Source organism: Procambarus clarkii, chromosome 84 (genome assembly GCF_040958095.1).
Source record: "Procambarus clarkii isolate CNS0578487 chromosome 84, FALCON_Pclarkii_2.0, whole genome shotgun sequence".
Classification (NCBI taxonomy): domain Eukaryota; kingdom Metazoa; phylum Arthropoda; class Malacostraca; order Decapoda; family Cambaridae; genus Procambarus; species Procambarus clarkii.
Genome location: NC_091233.1, coordinates 17475136 through 17487219, shown reverse-complemented (window position 1 = coordinate 17487219; position 12084 = coordinate 17475136). Strand labels below are relative to the sequence as shown.

Below are 12084 nucleotides of genomic sequence, written 5' to 3'. Positions count from 1 at the left end.
GTGGCAAGTGTAACAATGGTGACTTGTTGCCCTTCGTTACAAACAGACAGATATTATCTTTTATAAATATAAGCAAGATTTATATCTAGAGCCTGTTTATCAGAGATTTATACAAATCCTTACAGTTGTGGCAGGAAAGAACAGGTGTTACAGTTATAGAAAACCTTACTGTTTATCATCAGAGCGGTGAGACTAATTTTTCCAAAATTTATATCACAAATTTTATATGAGAGAAGAATTAGTGTAATTATACCATGACGTTAGAGAAATTTGGGCACCCGTAGTATTTTGCATCAACAGATTAAAAGGCTCAACTTGACCACAGTCGGTCTGAATACATAGATCTTGTGACGTAGATCTCATTGTCACAGGACTTATAATGATTGTTGTCGACAAGCTATCTCTTTATCATAGTAATTTTTTATTAATTCCAAATATCTAGCAGGAAGGATACCTGATTCCTGTGCTCACTACTAGAAAAGGATTTTTAATCAATACATTCTGGGGCACATATCCGTATCGTAGATAAGGTGCAAACTAGTTAGACATAAAAATATAGTTAAATTTTCCATTATGAACACCACACCCATCCAGTGGGAGGATGGGTGTGGTTCTGCCACACCGTAGATAAGTGGCAAATTAGTTAGACATAAAAATATAGTTTAGTTTTCTATTATGCACACCACACCCATCCAGTGGACAGCGGTGGCATGGTTACGGTCACTTGCTAGCAGTAAAACAGTAGGCAAACTTCACTGGGATTTTTTATAACGTTTGGCTGACACGTCAGCCTCACCTTTTCCTGGCCCGAGTTCAGAAGCATCTAATGAAGAACTTAATGCCACATCAGAAGTGACATCAGTGTTTAGATCAAATCCCTCGTTTATACGCATCTTGGAAGGTTGGATGCCCACCGCATTGACATCAGAAGACGTGGAGCGAGCCGTCGGGTCCAGGGAGATGCAGCAGGCCGTCATGGACCGGATCACTCTGTTAAATGTTCGCGCCAGCTTGCCTCGGTTCTCAGGCGTCAACACCACGATGAGGAAGATGCCTATCCCTCTCAGGCAGTTAAGGCTCGAGGGAATATACCACAGGTAGTTATACCAAGCATGTGAGGGCTCGACGCTGTTGAATGCCACTAAGAAGGCAATCACCTCCATGAACCACATCGCCCCGGACCACATCACCATAATCACACCTTCCGTCAACCTGTGGGAAGAACTTTGTGTAAGATAACCTATCGTTATTGTTCATGGCAAAGTTCAGGTGCATGTTTAGCCTGAGGTAGCCGAGGCGTATATAGAATAATCGTTTACACCATAAATAACAACAGTAAACCATATATTAAAAACAGGACCCAAATCTACCGTTTTGTTCTTAAGAAAGCACAAGTATAAGATGATACAAGTATAGGTCAGGTAAATGTAAGTATTAACCTTATTAAAGTCTAAATATTATACAACATATATAAATTACAATTAGTTTTTAACGTTATGAAGTAAAGAGTCTGCTATTAAAGAAAACAAATTCTTAACAGATTTCAAAAGATTTGGTGCCACAATTATCACCAAAACAGGTTATTGTGCAGGTTCAAATATGCTACAAAATTTGTCGAATACATACATATGTGAGTACATATATTTACATAATTGCAAATATGAAAACTTATGAGCCTGACAGCTGAGTGGACAGCGCTCGCCATTCGAAGTCCTAAGGTTCCGGGTTCGATTCCAGATGGAGGAAGAAACAAATGGACACCATGCTCAGGTAGTGTGCCTAACACCATGCTCAGGTAGTGTGCCTAACACCATGCTCAGGTAGTGTGCCTAACACCATGCTCAGGTAGTGTGCCTAACACCATGCTCAGGTAGTGTGCCTAACACCATGCTCAGGTAGTGTGCCTAACACCATGCTCAGGTAGTGTGCCTAACACCATGCTCAGGTAGTGTGCCTAACACCATGCTCAGGTAGTGTGCCTAACACCATGCTCAGGTAGTGTGCCTAACACCATGCTCAGGTAGTGTGCCTAACACCATGCTCAGGTAGTGTGCCTAACACCATGCTCAGGTAGTGTGCCTAACACCATGCTCAGGTAGTGTGACTAACACCATGCCCAGGTAGTGTGCCTAACACCATGCTCAGGTAGTGTGAATAACACCATGCTCAGGTAGTGTGACTAACACCATGCTCAGGTAGTGTGCCTAACACCATGCTCAGGTAGTGTGTCTAACACCATGCTCAGGTAGTGTGCCTAACACCATGCTCAGGTAGTGTGCCTAACACCATGCCCAGGTAGTGTGCCTAACACCATGCTCAGGTAGTGTGCCTAACACCATGCTCAGGTAGTGTGCCTAACACCATGCTCAGGTAGTGTGCCTAACACCATGCCCAGGTAGTGTGCCTAACACCATGCTCAGGTAGTGTGCCTAACACCATGCTCAGGTAGTGTGCCTAACACCATGCTCAGGTAGTGTGCCTAACATCATGCTCAGGTAGTGTGCCTAACACCATGCTCAGGTAGTGTGCCTAACACCATGCTCAGGTAGTGTGCCTAACACCATGCTCAGGTAGTGTGCCTAACACCATGCTCAGGTAGTGTGCCTAACACCATGCTCAGGTAGTGTGCCTAACACCATGCTCAGGTAGTGTGCCTAACACCATGCTCAGGTAGTGTGCCTAACACCATGCTCAGGTAGTGTGCCTAACACCATGCTCAGGTAGTGTGCCTAACACCATGCCCAGGTAGTGTGCCTAACACCATGCTCAGGTAGTGTGCCTAACACCATGCTCAGGTAGTGTGCCTAACACCATGCTCAGGTAGTGTGCCTAACATCATGCTCAGGTAGTGTGCCTAACACCATGCTCAGGTAGTGTGCCTAACACCATGCTCAGGTAGTGTGCCTAACACCATGCTCAGGTAGTGTGCCTAACACCATGCTCAGGTAGTGTGCCTAACACCATGCTCAGGTAGTGTGCCTAACACCATGCTCAGGGAGTGTGCCTAACACCATGTTCAGGTAGTGTGCCTAACACCATGCTCAGGTAGTGAGACTAACAACACCAAGCTCAGGTAGTGTGCCTAACACCATGCTCAGGTAGTGTGACTAACAACACCATGCTCAGGTAGTGTGCCTAACACAATGCTCAGGTAGTGTGCCTAACACCATGCTCAGGTAGTGTGCCTAACACCATGCTCAGGTAGTGTGCCTAACACCATGCTCAGGTAGTGTGCCTAACACCATGCTCAGGTAGTGTGCCTAACACCATGCTCAGGTAGTGTGCCTAACACCATGCTCAGGTAGTGTGCCTAACACCATGCTCAGGTAGTGTGCCTAACACCATGCTCAGGTAGTGTGCCTAACACCATGCTCAGGGAGTGTGCCTAACACCATGCTCAGGTAGTGTGCCTAACAACACAATGCTCAGGAGATACTTACAGGTTTTGGGTCCGGTGGGAGCTAAGTCCCAAGTGCCGAGAAGTAACAACGGTGCGGCCGTCCTCCGCGGTCGTGGTCTCCACTTTACCTACCAATGGTGATAGTCGGTGTATTACCATCGTATAATAATAATAATAATAATAATAATAATAATAATAATAATAATAATAATAATAATAATAATAATAATAATAATAATAATGATAATTAGAAAATGCATAGGACCCGTGATGAGGGTTCGAACCTATTCGGTGGGTTTCCCCGTGTTCGTGCTCTAGACGACTAGGTCACGACATGGCATAAGGATTGCAATCTGGAGTTCTATTGAACACATGAGGGTGTCCGTGTGCGTCGAAGGAAGAACGGAACAAAAGGTTGAACATTGCTGGAACCTGATGCCCATGAACAGCGTGCATCGGGTTCATGATGTCTAGAGGCAAGGACAGCATTTCCATTCTCAACTACGAAGATTATTGAGGATAAGAAAGAGCCTCTTTTTCACAGTGCTTCCATTCTCATACCATTTTACTGATGATTTCCTACTCCCGATTGGTGGTGTGGCAAGTGCAGCTGTCATAGGGAGAGACCGTTCATATTCTGTGTGAAGAGTTTGAATGATAAACTAGAGTTCCACTCTTCAACCAGAAATATTTCCATAATCTTTGGACTCAAACGAGTAATGTATCCAGAGTTGAACCATTAATTGCATATGACTGTCATCACTGATTGCACTCAGCTACTCAAAACATAACTGTTACATGCAAGGCAGACGCCCTGGCTGACGGGCGTCACGGCCAATGTCACCAAACACCCTACTTGTAGAGTGTGAACACTGCAAGTTTACATGTTGTAGAGTGTGAACACTGCAAGTTTACATGTTGCAGAGTGTGAACACTGCAAGTTTACATGTTGTAGAGTGTGAACACTGCAAGTTTACATGTTGCAGAGTGTGAACACTGCAAGTTTACATGTTGTAGAGTGTGAACACTGCAAGTTTACATGTTGTAGAGTGTGAACACTGCAAGTTTACATGTTGCAGAGTGTGAACACTGCAAGTTTACATGTTGTAGAGTGTGAACACTGCAAGTTTACATGTTGTAGAATGTGAACACTGCAAGTTTACATGTTGCAGAGTGTGAACACTGCAAGTTTACATGTTGCATAGTGTGAACACTGCAAGTTTACATGTTGTAGAATGTGAACACTGCAAGTTTACATGTTTCAGAATGTGAACACTGCAAGTTTACATGTTGCAGAGTGTGAACACTGCAAGTTTACATGTTGCAGAGTGTGAACACTGCAAGTTTACATGTTGTAGAGCGTGAACACACTACAAGTTTACATTTTGTATAGTGTGACCACACTGCAAGTTTACATGTTGTAGATCGTGAACACTGCAAGTTTACATGTTGTAGAGCGTGAACACTGCAAGTTTACATGTTGTAGAGTGTGAACACTGCAAGTTTACATGTTGTAGAGTGTGAACACTGCAAGTTTACATGTTGTAGAGCGTGAACACTGCAAGTTTACATGTTGTAGAGTGTGAACACTGCAAGTTTACATGTTGTATAATGTGAACACTGCAAGTTTACATGTTGTAGAGTGTGAACACTACAAGTTTACATGTTGTAGAGCGTGAACACTGCAAGTTTACATGTTGTAGAGTGTGAACACTGCAAGTTTACATGTTGTAGAGTGTGAACACTACAAGTTTACATGTTGTAGAGTGTGAACACTACAAGTTTACATGTTGTAGAGTGTGAACACTACAAGTTTACATGTTGTAGAGCGTGAACACATGACAAGTTTACATGTTGTAGAGCGTGAACACTGCATGTTTACATGTTATAGAGCGTGGACACACTGCAAGTTTACATGTTATAGAAAGTGAACACTGCAAGTTTACATGTTATTGAGTGTGAATACTGCAAGTTTACATGTTATAGAGAGTGAACACTGCAAGTTTACATGTTATTGAGTGTGAACACTGCAAGTTTACATGTTATAGAGAGTGAACACTGCAAGTTTACATGTTATTGAGTGTGAACACTGCAAGTTTACATGTTATAGAGAGTGAACACTGCAAGTTTACATGTTATAGAGTGTGAACACTGCAAGTTTACATGTTATAGAGAGTGAACACTGCAAGTTTACATGTTATAGAGTGTGAACACTGCAAGTTTACATGTTATAGAGAGTGAACACTGCAAGTTTACATGTTATAGAGAGTGAACACTGCAAGTTTACAAGTTGTAGAGCATGAACACATGGGAGTAGAGGATGGTGGGTAGGACGAGGGGACTGGGCAGGGGGTAATGGTGGAGAGGACGGGGGAGTTGGCAATGGTGGGGACGAGGGGACGGGGAATGGTGGGGAGGACGAGGGAGGGAAGAATGGTAGGGAGGACGAAGGGATGGGGGAGTGGGAGATGGTGGGAAGTACGAGGGAACGCTGGAGTGGGGGATGGTGGGGCGGGCAAGGGGTCGGGGGAGAGGGGAATGGTGGGGAGGACGAGGGGACAGGGGAGTAGGGAATGGCTGGGAAGACGATGGGATGGGGGAGGGAGGAACGGTGGGGAAGGACTGGGGGCTCCATAGTTCAACTGGGGTGCTCCCCAGAGGTGAACAGTGGTACCTAGGGAGGGGAATAGGCTCCAATCAGAGAGGAGCTCTAGAGCGGAGAGTGCTGCAGCACTTAGGGCGGACATTGTCGAGCGTTCTAGAGAAACATCGACTCCTCTTATGCCAGAGTATGCCGGAGTATAATTGGCGATTCTGTGAGATACGTAATTAGGGGTCACGACCCGTCACACAATATATCTCTGTAAACTCGGTTTACCTCCCTGGGATGTGCCATCACAATCACACACCCTGGTACTCAGCTCTGGGCCCCACCTCACTTGTGGACCCTTGTTTTTTTGGAAAACTCATTATACAGTCCCTCACTCAGGGATACAGCGACCCTCACTGTCCACCTGGGGCTCTCCCTCTTGGCCCCACTCTTGTTACTCCTGTATATCGCTCACACAGGGATGCTGCTACCCTCACTGTACACCTGGGGCTCTAACTCTCGGTACCCTTCTTGTAATAACTTTAAAGTACCTCGTTGTGGGCTGGTTCCTCACAACTACCTTGTGGCATCAATCTCACCTTGTTTCACTAATACACCTCAACCGCTCACTCGGCTGATGGCCTCTGGGCCTCTCCCTAGTCCCTCACTGTTCATTAAAATTCCTCCATAAACCACTATAAGCCCTAACCTCTGGTACTTCCAGTCCTACCATCACAGTGCATAGCTCGAGCTCATATCCACCGGTTGATGGTGTCTCACTCTCTTAACGATGGCCGAGACTCTTCTCTCAGGGTCCTGGTTATCTTCGTTACCCTCCGTGTTTTTCTTTTGATGTGGACTCCTTGTCACAGTGATAATATCTTGTATCACCAGTACCCGTCTCTTCTCTCGAGTTTCTTCAATCGAAGAACGTCATCCTCTTGACAACTAGTAGGTCTAGCTAGTTGGGTCTATTCAATGGGTCTTGCTCCCGGTCTCCTTGATGTGACACACTGTCAGCACATCTTCACAATCCTGGCGAAACCGGTTATCAAACATGATGTAACATGCTAACCGAATAATGGGGGATTTAGTTCATGACCCCATTACGTGCCTCTAACATTTTCACTGCCGTTCACAGTATGGATATAGTTGGGGTGCAAAATATATGAACTAAACTAACCCTTTTCCATTCGGCGCAGGTTTGCTGAGCGGACGCAGCGAGAAGCGAGGAGCAGGAAGGTGTTGGCACACAGCGTCAGTAACATGGGCACGTACAGATACACCAGTTTGGCCTTCTGGTCTGTGGATAATTCAATCAGATTTGTAAATACAGTCATATTCCGCTTAACCTGTTCTTTGGATTATCTAATTTCCAAAATATGTGACTCTGGAACAGCAATGTTTACAGCATTCCTCCTGCAGGGGTAAGTACACCATGGGAGACTGACCGGAGAAGAAGCAGTTGTAGAGACCAATCCTGGGGGTGATGACGCTGCAGGGGAGGGAGGCGCGGTAGTGGTTGAGGGTGAGGGCGAGGCTGGTGATGAGCCCCGGCACGCCCCAAGCCCACAGTGAGTGTAGTATGTACCGCCAGCCCTCATCTTCACCAAACATTCCGAACCTCCTGTACACAACATAACAATATTAGAATAAATGGAACTACAGGATGCCTATTGGCCCATACAAGGCAACTTCTATTTATGTTCAGTAAAATTGAAACAGATTTTTTATTTCATTATTTTTTTACACAGGTGGGGTACAGGAAAACGACTTCTGATTTAGAACATAAGAACAAATATGGCAAATCTAATGTAATGTAATTGGGATATGCGCAGATAACTGGGAAATCTCTATGGCAAGAATGATGGTGTTGTTGATTTAGGGGCGACTACGATTGAGGGATCGGATGTGACTTGGCTGCCTAATACTGGGAAATTGTGAATAGGGATGGGATCCTTTCAGCTTCTTCAGTTGACGGACATATCTAATAAAGTGAAAGGTATGTCAAAAATTGCTCGACAGAAACCTCCTAACCATAATCGTGGGAGACCTGAAGGCCCACCACCAGGCCTTATTCAACGCTCCTGCCAGAGCAGACCTCGACGGCAGCTCTTCAGTTTAATGCAAAACAGGGACCTCTCCTTACAAGGCCCCCACTTTAAGACGTTCTTTGCGGGCAACTAGAGGGGAACCCTTGACATAGTGCTGACCAACAGAGACTGTGACCGGTTCCACTGCAGAGTAAACCCAGGCAAGAACGTGGGGGTCGGACCACATTCCTGTGGTCACCACCCTCCAAGCTACCCACTTCCAGTTTGTGGCACCTCCCAGGCTCAGGCAGGAAACCATGCGAGCCCGGGACTATGACACCTTCCTCGCTGACGACCCCATCATTGAGTTCGACAACCTACCCACCCATACAATAGACCAAACAGTAAACACCATCCACAACCACATCCAGCTTGCAACTGAGGCCACCTGTGAAAGACCCACCACAAGGACTTACCACCAATATAAACCGACCCGAGAAATCAGAGGTAAAATTAATGAGTACCAACGAGGCTGCCAAAATCATTATCATGATCTATGGTTTCTCAGAAGGAAAATCATAGATCTAATGCAGACTCACAAGAGTCACATTTGGGGAACCCTTGTGAGACAGGCCAACCAGTACAAAAGGGAGCCGGGAGCCTTCTGGCGTAAGATCAGATAGCTCTTGGGATCGGTTAACCTCAGCCTCACTCACCTCGTACACACATTCCTAGACGAAGATGACGAGGAGCAACAGGAAAAAATAGAAGACCTACAAGAACAGGCTGACCTCATGGGCGCAATATGGAAAAAAACACTCACGGCTTCAAACAGCAAAGCCTTCAACAACATTCACTTCAACCGTGTCAACCAATGGACCACAGAAAACGCCGCCTCCCTACTCAGCACCCCATTGATAGACCTAACAACCCTCCAAGACAACTACCCTCTAATAAGACCCATAACAATGGTAGAGATGAGAGGAGTCATTAAAAGCATCCCCCAGGACCATCGGGGATCAAAGCAAAGCAGATCTAATTCATACCAGGCAATCTTCTGCTATCCCTAGTCAACTTATTCAATGCCATGCTGGCATTTGGTGTCACGCATAACTCACCTTGGCCTTGCGTTACGTGAGGTTACAGTTAAACAGCAGGGGATCATGCTACTGACCCTGTAACCCCACACCGTGGGTCTTTGCTCCCTCCACTAAGGTATCATATATCACCCACAGGAAGCTTTCCAAGCCTTGCCTCAAGACCGGTCACCACTATTTGACCTTGGACCCAAGGGGGAGAGGAGAAGGCCCAGCATTTACTGCTTGAGCTCAATCCTGCAGTGTGTGACACTCCCACCAGGCCTGCCCACCTGTGTGTGCAAAGTTTTGCAGGACTTCCGGCCGTATCCTCAGTCTCACCTCTTCCTTTCCGGTCGCCAGGTGGGTAATTTTCTCTGCGTCCCAGCAACGCAATTTGGTTCGAATGTGATATGGTATCTACAGTATCTTCAGCCCAGGACCTCTTTATATATAAGATCAGTACTAGAATGCATAATATAATGTCGTATTGCAGACGATGAGTCACAATAACGTGGCTGAAGTATGTTGACCAGACCACACACTAGAAGGTGAAGTGACGACGACGTTTCGGTCCGTCCTGGACCATTCTCAAGTCCTGGACTTGAGAATATTCCAGGACGGACCAAAACGTCGTCGTCCCTTCACCTTTTAGTGCGTGGTCTGGTCAACATAATGTCGTATTGCCAACCCAGGGACAATTTCCAAGTAATGCCAGTACCAGCATTCAAATATAATATCGTGTTGCCAACCCACGGTCTCCTACAATGTAATGCCAGCACCAGTGTGGTATGATCATATATCATTCACTCACAATGCTCAGTGAGATGGAGGTGACACCAAAAGCAATGATAAAATAATAAAATTTACTCAAAACTAAACTTCAGATACATGATATGTATATATATATATATATATATATATATATATATATATTATTAAATATGACCGAAAAAGTAAGATTAATAATTCTAACACGAATTTTCTCAATCTTTCGTACATTACGCTTCACTGTTGGAGGTAAATCAAAAATCACTTCTCCAAAATTCATTTTTATTTCTAGTCTGACGCGACACGGGCGCGTTTCGTAAAACTTATTATATTTTCAAAGACTTCACAAATACACAACTGATTAGAACTTGCGTTTCTCTGATTTTATATCTACATTTGAGTGAGGTGGGAAGGGTGATGTGGCATTAACACAAGACAGAACAATAGGGGATATTAATAGGGTATTAAAAGTATCAACACAAGACAGAACAGAAACAATGGGTATTGAATAGAAGTGTTTGTAGAAAGCCTATTGGTCCATATTTCTTGATGCTTCTATATTGGAGCGGAGTCTTGAGGTGGGTAGAATATAGTTGTGCAATAATCAGCCAATTATTGCACAACTATATTCTACCCACCTCAAGACTCCGCTCCAATATAGAAGCATCAAGAAATATGGACCAATAGGCTTTCTACAAACACTTCTATTCAATACCCATTGTTTCTGTTCTGTCTTGTGTTGATACTTTTAATACCCTATTAATATCCCCTATTGTTCTGTCTTGTGTTAATGCCACATCACCCTTCCCACCTCACTCAAATGTAGATATAAAATCAGAGAAACGCAAGTTCTAATCAGTTGTGTATTTGTGAAGTCTTTGAAAATGTAATAAGTTTTACGAAACGCGCCCGTGTCGCGTCAGACTAGAAATAAAAATGAATTTTGGGGAAGTGATTTTTGATTTACCTCCAACAGTGAAGCGTAATGTACGAAAGATTGAGAAAATTCGTGTTAGAATTATTAATCTTACTTTTTCGGTCATATTTAATAATATATGTCTACAGGAAAGACTGCTACCAAAATATACTAATATATATATATATATATATATATATATATATATATATATATATATATATATATATATATATATATATATATATATATATGTATGTATACAGGCTCAACTACCTTGCCAGAAGGCAGCTGTGCCACATGAAGCACCGCATGTATGTCCCAGACCCCGAACAACCCCCCACGAAGCAGTAAACACCACCAGCGACTACGAGATCCATGAACCACCACACAGAACCAGAAGAATCACTCTGCAACAAAAAGTGATCAGACACATCCATGATCAGGCCTTCCCAAGACCTCAAATACTAAGTGATCTGCCAGACGATCCAGATGAGTGACCCATCCCGGACCCGATTTATACCTAATAAAGAATAAAAAATTAACAAAAAATAAAAATATTAATAAAAAATAAATAAATAAATGAACTAATAAAAAAATTAATTAAATATATTTATATATAAATATATAAATAAAAAATATGTATTTAAATATATAAATAAAACAATACAAAAAACATACAAGAAAAACCTTTTTTGTGCTGCCAGAAGAGTAACCACCCTGATGTTGCTAAGATTAATCTCCTGCAGCCAGCTACATCGGCTCTAGGGCTTCCAAACACCGGCTAGGACACAAACACTAGCCACCCAGCCAATGTACTGACAACCCAACATACCACATACCCAAACAAACGACATAAACACATGTCAACCCATGGTGGACAGGTCACTGAACTTTCAAACCTCCTCTCTCTCTACACCCGCATCCTCTTCCGGAAATTCACCTCCCCATCCTTTCCAAACCCTTTGGACATCAAAGGGAAAGTATGTCAAAAGATGTCGTAACGTGCATCTTTCTCTTTCGCTCCCACTCCGTCAATGAAAACGGGTGAGGTGAAGAATATGCATCCTATGAATAGCACTCTGTAGTGTGATGTGAAAGGGTAAATCATTCGGGGAAAGGGGAAGTATGGGAAATCATTCAGTTGGCAACAATGGAGATGCCCTGCCAGACAGGTGTGCCCAATCAGAAGGTGAGTGAGGGTTGTGTCAAGGATGCATGAACTCTGATGGGCCCAAGTACGCGGGAAGGCGCTCTCCCGGAGGGTACCCAAAGAAGAGGACTTAAGGGCTATCGAA

General features: G+C 44.0%; 1 protein-coding gene across 1 annotated transcript in view; it reads right to left on the bottom strand.

Moving 5' to 3' along the window:
* Positions 1 to 400: 400 nt before the first annotated feature.
* The window catches only part of LOC123774872 (uncharacterized), a 58364-nt gene continuing 46680 nt past the window's right edge, over positions 401 to 12084 (bottom strand). Inside the window, exons 6-9 of the mRNA XM_069316579.1 lie at positions 7442 to 7617; positions 7174 to 7293; positions 3441 to 3528; positions 401 to 1212 (exon numbers count right to left, since the gene is read on the bottom strand). Coding sequence (XP_069172680.1) covers positions 753 to 1212; positions 3441 to 3528; positions 7174 to 7293; positions 7442 to 7617 — 844 coding nt within the window. The 3' untranslated portion in view covers positions 401 to 752. The remainder of the gene's footprint in view (positions 1213 to 3440; positions 3529 to 7173; positions 7294 to 7441; positions 7618 to 12084) is intronic.